Source organism: Haliotis asinina, chromosome 6, assembly GCF_037392515.1.
Source record: "Haliotis asinina isolate JCU_RB_2024 chromosome 6, JCU_Hal_asi_v2, whole genome shotgun sequence".
Lineage (NCBI taxonomy): Eukaryota > Metazoa > Mollusca > Gastropoda > Lepetellida > Haliotidae > Haliotis > Haliotis asinina.
Window position 1 is genome coordinate 31,271,368 of NC_090285.1, and position 15,397 is coordinate 31,286,764.

Sequence of the window (15,397 nt, forward strand, 5' to 3'; positions counted from 1 at the left end):
TTAAACATAGACATGGTTGTTTTCAGTTTGCTTCTTAAAATAATTTCATGCACTTCAATCTGCAAAAGATTATATCACTTAGGAGTAAGAGACATTTCCCAAATGGGTCTCTTCTCCATGGTTAATATGATAATTCATATTACAGAACCAGGTAACTTTTATTAAAACTGTAACAAATTGGATATAGAAATTCATTATTTGTCAAGTTCACCACAATATTATTACAAGCTAGAATTATTTAAATCTTTTTCACACAAACTTTTGCCAATGATGATTTAGAGAGTTCATATGTGCTTTCTGACATAACACATATTTCGCAAACAGGTCAGAACTTTTGCCAATCATTTTCCTTCTATACCTTTATGGCAGCTGAAAGGAAATGATCTCACTACCAATTAAATAAAATGTTATGTCTGATATCCCCAAGCATCAACAATGCACAAAGGAAATCATCCAAATCATACACTAATCATGACATCCAGTATACACAGTCACAACTGGTGATTGTTACCATCACAAATTTGTTCTGAAGTCAGACAACCCACAGTCCATAGGCACTTTCCAGACTGTTTTATAGTTACTGGTATGTCAGAAAAAAATCTTACTGATTGGACATCCTAGTCCTCCATCAGACTTCTGCTTCATAATTCTTATGAAAACCCAAAACCCAATTGCAGAGAATTGTGTATGAGTTTAAAATTACAATATGGCCTGATAAGCCAACAGTAACATACACCAAAATATATCAGATATATGACCATCGGGCAGCAAGACACACGCTGATTGCTGTAACACAATATATTGTAGATAAAGGGCTAATTAGTGCCTATTCCCTTTTTCTGTTGGTACACAAGCTCATTTATATTATCAACAAAACATGACCCAACATCTGAACATTTCAAATTGGCAGATTGGCAGGTGAGGGTGCTATTTAGACATGTCTCAATACTGCACACTGCTAGAACATAGTTGCCTCAAAATGGTGATCCTTGAGGCTGAAACTGAATACCTGATTACATGCGCCATCTACTGCAAGATATCCCTCAATAATGTTTACAACACAGCAACTGAAATGTAGTGCCACAGTGAAAGTCACTGCTCTAGTCTCATGTGGATTAGGTGGAGCCAGTTCTTTATCTTATGTCTACATGCCTTTCTGAAACATTAAAGCTGGCAGCTATATTAAGCAGATCCTAGCTGTAAAAGACACTAACAAAGCCAAGCCCATTGAAGGTGCTGATGCCCAAGGTGTGTATCCCTTGTTATTCCCCTTAACATAAATTTGACAAATTCTGATTGATTAATAGCCAAAGCCTACAAAACCAAGTAGGGTGATTTGCCAGGGTGAACATCCCTGTCACATGTCACACTACACTGGTTGTACAAACTACGTTGACCTTGGACAGCATGTGGCTCGACTCGTGAAGATCCAGGGTAGAACAGGTCTTCAGCAACCCATGCTTGCCACAAAAGGCAACCATGCTAGTCTAAGAAGCAACTAATGGGATAGGGTTGTCAGGCTTGCTGACTTGGATGACACCTGTCATCGGTTCCCAAATCTGCAGAATGATGCTCATGCTGTTGATCACTGGACTGTCTTGTCCAGACTCGATTATTTATATACCACCGCTATATAACTGCAATATTGCTGAATGTGGCGTAAAGCTAAACTCAGTCACCCACTTACTCAAAAAGCTGATCACTTCGAAATTTTAGAGTTGGCATTTACAATTATGATTATTATTTATATAAACAGAGTAATAAAATTGCTTCCAAATTCATATTTGTTGGTGTCAATAGAAATTTAAAAAAACATGTTTCTGTATTTCATTTGTTGACTAACAAAACCTTACAAATTCGGCTGTGCCTCAGGAAGTATGGAATAGACCGATCCAGTCAGTCAATCATAGCTGACAAATGCATCGACTTCGGGCAATCAGCAGGCAAGGTTCACATTGTGGATTTGTCAGACTTATTTCCAGGATCAAACGAAGCATCCAAAGCGATATGCTTCATATTATGCCATTCACACTCGCAATATCTGTTACACATTGCTGCGATTTGATGGTTACCTTCAACGAAACCATTTTGGTGAAGACAAAAAAAATTGAGGTGGATCAAGGAATGCCATAGGCCTCACGATCAGTGAAAGCACAATCTTTAGGGCTACTCTGCAGTACACTATCTAACATTAATAGGTCAAAATATTTTACGAGTAATATCTTTTATTGAAAGGGACAGTGTAAGCAGGTGCCTGTCATGTATTATCCAAAATATGAAAAGTATTGAGTGTCTATAAAACCATGCCTTAAATATTTCGGAATTTCCATAAAGAGCTGTGGATGGATACAAAAACCATGCGAGAAGAATAGTGACCTTCTGAAATATTGGAGGAAATTCAATAAAATTGTATTTTGTTACTAAGAGAATATTATACGTTTTTAATTCTTGGTACAACATAAATTTGTTCATGCAGGAAAGGTAATTTGTATACTTAAGGAATATTACAGTCATTAAAACTGATAGCAAGATGTCTTTTATGAACCGTGCATCTTTTAGTAAACATAGAAAGGTAATAAAATTAACAACAATATAATCAATTATAAATAATTATACCTAACTGATTGACATATCAGATTCATGTGGTTTGAAAGCAGAACCAGGCATACTTAGACAACACTACAGACATGTCATGACAGAACAATAACTTGGCACTAACTTAGTTACATGGCTCCTGATTTAAGATGTTTTTTAAAAAAAGTAACATATTCAGTAATAAGATTAGTCTGAAAAAAATTACTCGTATCGTAACTCATATAAAAGTTATTTCAATATCCAGAGTGTTTGAAAAAAAAAGACAACAGCAAATTCTATGTTTTGGCTACACCCTGGTCAGACATTATTCAGTCTTGGAACAGAATATCTTACAAAATCTCAGTTGACTATTCATGTGACTGGAATGAATACTGAAACATACATTTAACCCAGATTTGATGTAATGCTTCATAGAAATCACCAGCTTTTGAGGTTTTAAGTTTCATGACTGAGCCAAAGTGTTGTTTATCAAGATGGACAAATTGTTCAAGGTGTATTATGCATGGTTATTTGGAAAATCAGCTTCATATTAAATTGCACACTGGTTTGCAGGGTGCGAATGCTTTAGGACATTTTCCTAAAGTTTTGTTATATGAGTGTTACCACATTTTGAAACAACTTTAATATGTTTTTGCTGACACGACCAAGTATTCCAGGAAAGGAAATAGATCAGATTTCGTGCTATGTCCTCTAGGGATATGGTCTTAGACATAATAAAACAAAGATTACTAGTATCATTGTTTAAGAAGCAATGATGTCCATTTGTAATTTTTGAGATATTTTTTGCACCTTATGTCCATTAGTAACTATCTCTGAAGAAACCAAGTTCATTGTTTTGGTAACTGTGGATCTTCTGTTCAAACATTTTACTGTTTCTGGAAGATGGGTCAGTGTACGGGTGCAGAGTGTATCTTGGATCTTCTTTGTATTATGGTGGTGTTATATACCTGAACATAAAAGCTGGCAGTTCATGAAGGCCAGTATTGTGGAAGTTTGTAAATTAGGATTCCACATCAAAGTATACACAGAAAAATAAATTGAAGAGGATGATTAAATTTATGATGAAAAAATATATTTCCATATATTAAGTGTCATTTTAGGATAGTGTAGTAATTTGAAGAGGGCAGTTTTACTGAGATTTGCTAAGATTACCTGCTGAATATTTGCTTCTGAGTATGTACATCTTCTAGTACGGAAATATTTTTCTGCTTTGCTAATCAAAGGCATAAATCCATGATTTCACATAAATGACTGAACTAAATATGAACATCGGATAAAAGATTGAACTGAAGTCTCCTCGCGCACTGTAGACAATCTCTTTATAGATATCAAAACGATCTGTAACTTGAATATGTGGTTGTGTTCATGGTTCACTCATTTTACTCGCTAATTACAGTCTGTCAACTAATATATATATAAAATCAGTCTAAGAAAACCTGTCCTCAGTACTTTTCGTTACTTTCCCCTACTGGTGGTGGAGTATAACAAAACACACTGAGACTAAGTTTACTTAGACTGATAAAAAATAAAATACGTATGACTTTCCTCTTTACATGTCATTCACAAACGACGGATACCAAAGTACCATAAGCAGAATTCATCAATAACGTTCTCAATCATGTACGTTTCGCTGGCGGTGACGCCATTGTTATCAGTCAGAGGTTGTCCCCACTAACGTCAAAAGCGAAGTGGGCGGGGCTTATTGGTCCAGACTGGATCAGTCTATTACAAGGGTCTTACAGTCGTATTTACCCTTTCACAACACTGTGTAACTAATATTATAATGTGACATTAACAAGGTGTACCCAAAGGATATGTTACTTATCAACAAAGGTTTACACTAGGTTACAGCCCAAAGATACCAAACACTGGAATGCACCAGTGCTCTAGCAGACAACAAAAGATGGAGAAGATGACCAGAAAGGTAAGGCAACACTCAAGAGCAACAAAAAGCTTGTTTTTATAAGGAGATGCAGCCACTGACATAGCTGCATATAAGCCGAGGAGAAACTGGTGAAGGCAAAGAGTAGAAAGCCCAACTTGTAGTAGACTTGCTGAAAACCATGAGAGTCCGTTAATAGAAGCACCTGAACAATGGAGTAAATGCAGGCAGCACTGCAGCTCTCTCAAGCAACAAGCTGAAGATGCTGAAGTGGTCAAGTTGGAGCAAGTAAGCAGAACTAGAAGGTAATACTGTGCTCTGAAACAACTGTCAATTGCATGCCAGCAAAACAGTTAAAACCTCTGTAGAAGAGTTCAAACTGGCAGAGTAGCAGGTGAGGGTGCCATTTAGACACCCCAAATACCAGTAGCAACTTAACTGCTGCAAAGGTGTTATCATGCAATAAAACAAGCCATTGTTTCATAAATTGCCTCATTAGATGGCAATTATTCATGCCTTTGAATATGAAAAAGCCTTTAACAAGTGCAAATTCAAGTATTTCAAGTACTGCATCATGCACTGCAAGGTGGCCTTCCTATTTTCTTTCTACCAAGATCTATATTCCTTGTAGATTTAAGAAATCTACAAAACAAGCTGAAAGATAAGTCCATTATAATCTAAGGCTATTGGATGTTTTAATCAAAGGCTGATTATGTGATAAGATGCAGTGCTGTAGAAGACTGACCTTCCTCCACTGTTGCATTGAGTTGGGTGACTTTGTCCCTCAGGTGATCGATGCGTTTCTGCAACTGAACAGACCGCCCAAACACAACTGTTGCTTCATGGGAGAGCTCAGTGAACATGTCTTCTGCATGCCTGCTGAGGCTGCTGAGCTCACGTATAATGTTGGCAAGGGTGTTGTTGGTGACACATTCCAGCTCATTGCGGACAGTCTTGTCCACCTTCACACGGCTCACGCTGACCGGCTCAATACGCCGCTTTGTCAACGGCATTGTGATAGGTGTAGGTCTGAAAAAAAAAAGATACCCTTTCAATAAATATAAATAAGCATTCATTTCTAAATAAGCCATACATTCCATAATCCAAATAAACTCATTTTGGATGATGGCACTACCAGATAAGCCATGTAACAAGATGACTAACAGACACTTACTAGTCATGATTTATATTTAGTTCAGATCAGGAGGGATAAGTATGCTATTATTTGACCAACAATCATAATCAGGTTAATCCTGAGATTTCAACAGGTCTAAGGGAAGCAATTCTGCACAACTGCATCTACTATGGAGACAATGGGACCTCTACTGTGCTGAATAAACCGATGACCATCGAGACAATGGGACCTCTATTGTGCTGAATAAACCGATGACCATGGAGACAATGGGACCTCTATTGTGCTGAATAAACCGATGACCATGCAGACAATGTGGACAAACACTGACGCATAACTATGATAGACAGGTTATAATCAGATCCACATTCACAGTCTGGCATCTCCAAGAGTCACAAACACAAGATGTGCCATTTTCACTGTAATTACATAAGAAGCTTTTGAATTCATATATGAAAGTAATGCAACTCCTTTCCACCATATTCCCTGTTGATAGTATTATCACTAATCATCCTGGCAGAGAGAAGACATTCCACCATGCTCCATACATACTCCCTGAAAATTAAGCTGAAAGCTTTACAATGATATATTACACACAGCAAACTGTGCCAGAACACTTGAATATATAACAATACTCATTATTATTAAATGCAAAATGGTACGTCATTAACATGTAGCACAGGCCAATCACTGAAGTCATAAAGTGACTATGTACTTCCTGCTAGTATAGATATGACAACAAGCAGTACTGAAGCATTTCTCATCTGTTCATCACTCATGATAAATTGGGCTTGTTAGAACATTCAATACTGTAATGGCACAACTTTCCGTGTGCAACTGTTGGTCATGGTTATGTGACAGCCTGTGGCTAACACTGTCTTCTGTTACATGCAATGCTAGCAATGTTAACATGTTGGCACAATAAAGCCACAGGAAGACCATCCCCTCCAACCTATATACAGTTGGACCAGGAAATCAGATACTTCATACACATGTATTCTTTCAGTTTTAGTTTTCAAATAAGATGCTATATATTCAATATTCATTTGTAAAAACATTACTCCTTCTGAGTAAACAAATATAACGTACTATCTACATTCCATTGGATAACTCAAATGAAAAACAGGGAAATATTATTTTACAACTATGATGTTCCATGATGATTTTGGATCCAGTTAACCTCTTGTAGTTACACTGTTATTTACATACTTCTCAATGGTAAGTGTATTATACAATCATAGATACCTATACCCTCAATCTATGGTACAGTCTGTTTAAGTCAGAAACAGACCGATGAATTGCAAATTTTATCACTGTACAAAATTGCCACATAAATAGTGCACATGTTCAGGGATTGGGACAGAGATCTTTGACAATGGGCCATTTTCAGGAATATTGGCCATTTTCTGAACTTAGAATGGGCCATTGCCCTTGTATTAATAATAAACTTTCAAATTCTAAGAGGCCATTTGTTATTCTAATGTGCAAAATGGCCCATGCCTTTCCCAATACCTTCATGTCCATTATTTACTAATACCCAACAGCTTTCTGATATTTGAAATTTTTCTGGACTCCTCCAAAAAAGTTGTTTAAGAAACTATCGTCTTTGAAAACGCAAAAGCTGTTATCTGTCATGGTGAGGTGAAACTGCAGAAACGGAACAGCCACTATCTTGTTGTGCATGGGATACACATGCCTGATGAAAAATGAAGTTAAATGCTGATGTGAAACAGTTGATGCTTAACATGTACAATCTTTTTCCGTGCTGAAGCCGATGGGGGCAAACCATTTTATGCCATTAATAAGTTCCCTAAGCGGGTATCAAAAGCTTTAGGAGTATCAGCAAGGATACTGACAAATGTTCAGGAACACAAAAATTGTGAGTGTGATGCGAAGCAGGTAGGGGTTGTGTCAAAATCACACAAATTAAAACATTTGGACAACTTTCAAAAGTACCTTGTAAGGCAGTCTATCAACAAGCTCTATTCTGAAAACAAATGCATGTTGCTAAAATTTTCAAAAAGCATTTGAATCAAGAACACAACTTCAGAGTATCCTCAAAGTACACATTCTGGCGACTCATACACTCTTTCGGCTTATTGTTATAAGACAATTTCGGGGGAGAATAGGTCAGTACTCTGTGAACGCCCTGATATCATTCGCTTGAGAAATAATTTTCTCAGGGTAATAAAGAAGAAGCGCAAGGAAGGGTTCAAGCCAGTGTACTTGGACAAGACCTGTGTCAATGCCTCGCACACTGCCAGCAGTCAGTGGGTACCCAATGGGGGTGATAAGGGGTCACGTTGAAAGCTGCCTCTAAAGAAAGGGGAAAGACTAATCATTCTCCATGCTGGTTGCTCCAGCAAAGGCTTTCTCCCAGGCTGCGACTTGATATTCAGAGCAAAGTCCACAGATAACAGAGACTACCATTCTGAGATGAATAGTGCGGTTTTCCTCAACTGGGCTAAAAACAAGTTGGTACAAGCTCTACCAGAGAAGTCTTTTATTGTAATGGACAATGTCCCATACCACAACGTGCAGGATCCCGACAGTAGAGCCCCAACAAAGAACAGTCAAGGTGAAGGTGATATGATATCATGGCTCGACAAATGTGAGATTGCATGGCCTTCAAAGGCAACGAAGCCTCAGCTATATGAGATCATGAAAACCCACAATGGTGAATCTTTCGACAAAATAGTACAAAGTTGACAGTTACATAAAAAGAAAGGGTCACAACATTCTGCGACTTGCACCCTATCACTGTGACCTTGACCCCATTGAAATGATATGGGGTATTGTCAAAGGAGATGTTACCAGATCAAACACAACTTTTAGATCACGTGACATAGAGGTTTTGGTTAAGGGATTGAATCCCTTAACCAAATCACGACTGATACTTGGGAAAACTGTGTCAACAAGGTAGCTATCATTGAACAAGGTTACTGGTCTCGGGATGGCTTACAACAGGTAACTGTGGTACCACTTGTCATCCCTTTAAGTCGTGACTATGATGTTAAGACAGACGAGGAACAGACAGGTCTCCCATAATAGATTTTGAGATGTCTCCCGCCATGACTGGCTGTTTCATTTCTGCGGTTTCACCTCGCTGTGACCGAACTTTTGCATTTTCAATGATGACTGCTTCTTAAACAACTTTTTTGGTGTAGTGTGGAAAATGTTCAAATGTAAGAAAGCTGTTGGGTATTAGCAAATGATAAACATGTGTACTATTTATATTTATGCGGCAATTTTGTACAATGATAAAATTTGCATTTCATCTGTCCATTTCTGACTCAAACGGACTGTAAAATCAAAGCAATTCTTCACCCATTAAACTAATGCTTAGGGCAAAGGCATCCGAGATATATCTTATCTTTACTCTGTCATGATCTCTTACATACCTTTCTATTGGCACATTATACAGAGCAAATAATTCATAAAAGTCTATAAAGCATAAACAGAAAATGTGCAATAGAACGACATCATAAATGACATCATCCTCGATATCTCCAGGGTATACGTTCTGATGAATCTTCACTATGCCCTGGATGCATCTACAGCTCTGCCTGATAATTTTATTACCACCGTTTGATAGCTTTGCATTATTACAGTAGCCAATCAGCTCAGCCACAGTTACAACCGAGCTTACCAGTATCAACAAAACTAGCGTTGACAGCTGTGAAGTGTTTTCGCAGTGCGGCTCAGATCTGGGTGAAATCATACAGACAAGTTGACATGCACGAAGCTTTCAAAACATTTGTGTATATGCAAACACCCCTTCTACCTCTTTCAGAGAACCTCTGCATGGCTTGTTTTGCCAAGTTTAATCAGTTTAAAAAGCGAAAGTGAGTTGTGATTGTTGCGCTCAACTTCCCAGCGTAGACACCTGAATGGCTAAAAAGCCAACCAAGGGAGGTAATAAATTCACCGGGCTGAGCCCTTATGCATCCAGTGGAGCATAGTGGAGACCTGTGGGAACGTATACCCTAGAGATATCAAGGATGAAATGACATCAGCCATTTAATCACTGTTTATCGATATGAGCATGTACACTGCCTAATGTAAATGGTGGTGATAGTGGCATGGATTACATGTGACCCTATCAGGTGGCAAAGCAATGGTAGTACATCACAGATACTGAGCACTTATCACATGAATCACAAGCAGCTCATACATAGATCACTCCAAGTGCAATGACCCATGACACATCCAACAGTGTCATCATGGGCAGGAATGTACATAAAAATACAGTTTCCGTAAGTGTTTAAAGTTATTGTACTATGACATGAACACTACAAGAGCCATTGTGCAGATCTACACCAACCTGTATGCTTATGACCCACCCATGCCATGATATGAATACAGCAGGAAGCATAGCAGATGTAATGATGTGCTCCAATTCTCCTTGTGACCCTAGGCCAGCAAAATCTAGAGGCCCCCTCTCCCATCAATCTAGCATTCACAGCAGTCCTACAATGTTCTGATGCCATTAGTTCTGCACCAGCTATTGTGACTCACACATACATCTACACAGGATATCTACACTTATCCTAGTTGGGTTAGGGCCCAATTGTGGAGGTGGCCAATTACATCCTACATATACTTTAATGCTGTGTGTCCACATTGCATCACTTGTGAATGTTCTGTAATCAGAGAGATTAGAACAACTCACTGCACTGCCACACCCAAAACAGCGGACCTGATTGCTTGTTCACCCAGCACTGTAAACTTAATTAAACACATCTGTACAGTAACAAATAAATGACCTAACACAACTGCTTGTAAGTTTGGACCCACAATCAGAACATAAACAGAAAATCAGCTCTCACGTCCTACTCAGAAATTTTTCACTCTTAGTACTAAAGCAGCTGATTGTGCCAAGGACTGCTCAGCGAGAACCAAGAGCTTAGAAAATTTTTTTAACAAAAGCATCTTTAAAACAACCTCACCTATTGCTGACTGCAAAAATCCCCATTTATTTGAAGCTTCCTAAAAACTAAAAACATGTTACATTGAAATAAATACGAAAACATCATGATACAGAAATACCCTGAAAATAGTTTTTTTTCAATTTTTACAAGTACTCTGGATACCTCTAATATAACAGAGAGAGAATTATCGAGTAAAAAAAATAATCTGCAGGACTAGTTTAATTGTAAGCAGTATCTGACATCCATATAGCTGTCATGAAATGGCTGAGCAAAACTATCAGACAGGAATAGGAGGAAATAAATAAAATATTATAACATTTATGCGTCCTGCACTTGGATAAGATAACACACCTGCTCTGTGATGGGCAACACCTTCAATGCTTGCACTGACACACATCATGTTGTAAATAAGTACTGCTAAATACAGTAGATGAATAAGCTAGGCCATGTCCAAAGAAGTCAAACTGAAAGCATTAATGTGTACTAAAAGGACCTGCTACTGTCACTAGAAACACAACAAGGATGTTTCATACCAGAACATAAACTGCTAATCTTACAGTCTGCAAATAGCAAGTGACAAACATAAAGAGTCAGTTCTGGCAATGAAATATGTTGACAATTTTCCTTATTTACCCTGGGCTTATCACATGACTAACCCACCAACAAACCAGTCAATACCACTGGTGCTTGTAACAACATATTGCTTTGAATTCAGAGATTAAAAAAGCCAGCTTGTTACTATGTCATGTTAACTGCAATGATAAAGGTATGAACACATCAAAGCTGCAGCTTCTACTTTCTACACCAATGGCTAGGACTACATGGTATTACTAGTCTAGCATACCAGTATATGCCAAAACGCCTGTGAAATCCACATCTAAGAAAAACAGGGTTGAAAATGGTGTGGCTTAACCACTAAACAAGCAATGGGCATGGTCGAGTGATTGTGGGAATGTGGTTCTCCCAGCAATGCTAATTAGAGGTGTGGCGATATAGAGTAGTATCGATAATCATGATACTTTCTTGGTCAATAAATATATTGATAATTTTTTTTGTATCTTGATATGCATTGTTGACCTCATAATTGTTTTTTGTCATTAGAAATGAGCGGTTATGTCAAAATTTACACTGTTACTTGATATCAAAATGTATGTTTCTGATGCCTAACAACTATTCCTGTAGCATACTTGTTTAGAAGCATACTTTATGACTAGATTTTCCCAAATCTGTATTTTTGCCGCCACGGCGGTAATGACATTAAACCAAAGTTGTTTACATCAAGACAGTGATACAAAAAAATACAAACAAAAATAATCTTTAGAGTGAGAGCTGAAATTGCCCTTTTCCATACATTGACCCATTAGCACGTATCATTATATTTCAGGACAGGTTCTATACATAGGAATTCAGAAAATACAATGTACCATAGAAGCAGAGAATTGTTAAACTAATACCTTCAACAAGAATGAAGAAGTCGCCCATCATGTGTCAGCTAAACAAAGGACTAGTCATTAAAACAATTTTAATCCATTGTGATCAATGACTGATGCTTATTAGAAAAAGAAACAACCAAAACAGGTAATCATTCCCTTACTCCTTGTGGCTTTCATGGCAACAAGGCTCGTACCTGAAATGTGACTAGTGGCAATAGGTTTTTTTCAAATGTGGTTTTCCAGGGTGGACATCCCCTTCAATCGATAGGTCTGTGTATTGGCAAATAAACTGTATTGCAATATATTTTGTTATAATTCTGGTACCAGTATTCTGATCCGTATTTGCAATATATTTGGAGCTTGAGTGTTTGGCAGTGAGTGACATTAATTGTCAATACAGAACCTATTTTCTACATATTAAGCCCTTAAAATAAATGTTCAGGTTGTGATAACAGAAATCTCAAATTTACAGCTGATTTTGATGGATTGTATCTTCTTTTTCATAAAATGTATCAGATGAAAAGTATGCTGTTTTGTCAATTACAATGGAAAACTTCAGCATGAAGTAAATTCTTGTGTAGATTTAACTTGAACTACACAGATAATCATAAAAATATATATTTTTATTAGACAATATACCTTTTCTGAGTTAAACTGCAACACTACTGATCACCCAAAGGTATGGTGTATCAAAACATATCAACAGACTTCAGTTAATATACAAAGTATTGGCACTCACAGTAGTAATGAACATAGGAATGTGTCAAATGCCACTTTTACACTGAGCAAGGTCTACACTGTCATGTCCCATGCTTCTGATGCTCAACATCCGTGTTATAAACCTTATCCACCCTCCATTATCACCTCTTACTACATAGGTTACTGAGTACCTCTGATAACAGGGAAACCCTGAATCGTGAAGAGATCAATGGTGAGCTTACTCTGTCTTAAACACAAAAAGCTTCCAGCTTCCAAAGTAATTATACATTACAATTTCAACTGCTGCAACAACAAGAGAGAGTCTTCATATTCAAGTACTTCCTGTTTTTATCAAGATGGAAAAATCATGTCACATCATGTATATTAAATGTGTGTCAATGACTCTTAACCCACAAGTAGGAATACATGGAATACTGATGGTTCTCCTAGTAATGACTTTACAGTACTACACATGTCACTTTGTCAGAAGACTTCTGTGTTCCTTTCACTGATAGATGTTAAGATGAAACCTGCTTTCCTCAATGAAAGTTACGTGAATAAGCATAAGCTGTAACTGCCAAAATGACAACAAGTACCTCCCAAATCAACTGTTTATACCATTACCATGCAAGTAGCAAATCTTGTTAGTGAACAACTATCTTATGATTATAATATTACCTTTTTAACTTTATCAGACAAAGCTACACTGGTATTGAGAAATATTTGGGATTTACAGACAGTGTCTATTCTAGGACGCGCGATTGCGCGATTCGCGCTAATAAGGATCAAATTGCGCCTCATAAAAACAACAGAGCACAAACTGTCGCACATAGTAACTTGCTCCCTAACTACCTTTCAAAAAACACACGATAAAAGCTTATATTGACAAAGTATGACTTTTTAAATCAGAGTCGGCCACAGAGTCAAGTTCGAGTGACAACATGTAAACATAACAGAGTAACCTCCCTTGGTTAAAACCACTATCGGCACTTGGGAAATTCCATTCATATCAGCATCAAAAAAGAGATAACATTTTTCGATGAAGTTATGATTTGATTAATTAATTAAGTGACAACGTTGGACTATGAACTCTAGACATAGTGCTTGTGTACAGCACAGTTTCGTCGATCTTTTTTAGAACATCAATTTGTTATAATTTCGTTTTCGAAATCAGACAATATTATCACTTGAAGTTGCCGACGACAAATGAATACGAAATATACAACTGGTTGTGGTAATTTGGCGGGTATAAGGTCACGCAAAAGAATGAAAATAACTGACTTTTTTGCACAAAATACCACTGAGAAAGCAACAGTGTCAGCCCAGACCGATATGTCTGTTAAGGGGACGCGTGAATTGAAAGGCGAGCAAAAAATCGAGATTGACCCTGGTCTCTCCGACTCTAAACAAAAAACAAATCAAGTGTTCTTAAAAAAAAAATGGTTGCAAGAATGGCCATTGCTCTATCAAAATGAGCTTGGTGCTATGATATGTGACTATTGTAGCCAAAATAAAATGAGCAATAGTTTCACTGGTGGTGGTTGCAATAACTTTCGTACATCCACACTATTTTGAAAGACGGTAATACAGGTATTCCCAGCTACATTTTCCAAATGCCCCCCCCCTTCTTTTTTTGTAAGGGGGCGACAAATCCTCCCTAGATTTTCAGTTCTATAGACACTGTAAAGATGGTGCCTATGTCTGATATTACCTCCCCTGTTTGAGGAGTTTGTACACCAAGACATAGATTTCAACTGCACTGAACAAATGTTAAACACACCAGAAGTTAACTTTCCTGACTGTCAGCTATGTAAGCTGTAGTATAAATGCTTTAGTTAGTTCCAAATGATGATTCATGTAAATTCATGTACATGGACTTCAATGAGGTGACTAAAGTTGAAGTGACTAAAGTGACCTTGCCCATTGTCCTGCCACCATTGTCCCACTCATTAACTAACAAAAACATCTCTCAAACTTGAACTTTGTAATTGATACGCAGTGAAAGGAATTAAAAGCCTAGGAGCCTTCTCTTGCTTATGTAACAGCTGCATGGAAAAAAAAAAAGCCTTTCTCACTTGCTTGGTATTTCAAGGTAACGTTCACTCACAGTCAGCATTCCTTAGCCCTTTGACAACTGATTGAGTGACTCATCCATCGTTTGGTTTGTATGGTTACATCAATATCAAATCCTACATTTGCAAATTGGTATCATTTGTGATAAGCAAGAAACTTAAAATGGATTGTTTATAACAAAATCTTGGTTGTATATATAATCAGAGCCTAATCTGTTTGCAAGGTTGACTTCTGCTGGTTTCAAGGCTCCTGCCCACAAGCCCTTGCATCATTGCAAGGATTAAAGATTTTTATTAAAAAAAATTTTAAATTTTGAAATAAACCCCCGACTTGAAACGCAGTACAACATGTCTAGCCGGACACCCCACCCACCTGCTTTGCTGATAGTTATGCTATCATCGCATGCAATCGATAAAACTTCATCTAAACATAATCATGGGCTTGAGCACCAGCATGTAAAGAAGGTGTGACACATTGTTTTATGTTTACATTTTACAATCTATGAAAATAAATTTTGGTTTTCTAAATAATCACTGGCTTGCATACATGTAGAATTGCAATCTCTACCCTGACAGATTTGAGTTTCTACTTGTAGGGATTGTGATTGTATAGGTTATTTTATATAATCAGAGTCTCTACTCTACCAGTAGAG

The 15,397-nt window shown here is 37.5% G+C and overlaps 1 protein-coding gene across 1 annotated transcript in view; it reads right to left on the minus strand.

Moving 5' to 3' along the window:
- LOC137288152 (actin-binding protein WASF2-like) overlaps positions 1-15,397 on the minus strand; it is a 35,749-nt gene that overhangs the window by 17,699 nt on the left and 2,653 nt on the right. The window contains exon 2 of the mRNA XM_067820568.1: positions 5,223-5,506. Coding sequence (XP_067676669.1) covers positions 5,223-5,490 — 268 coding nt within the window. The 5' untranslated portion in view covers positions 5,491-5,506. The remainder of the gene's footprint in view (positions 1-5,222; positions 5,507-15,397) is intronic.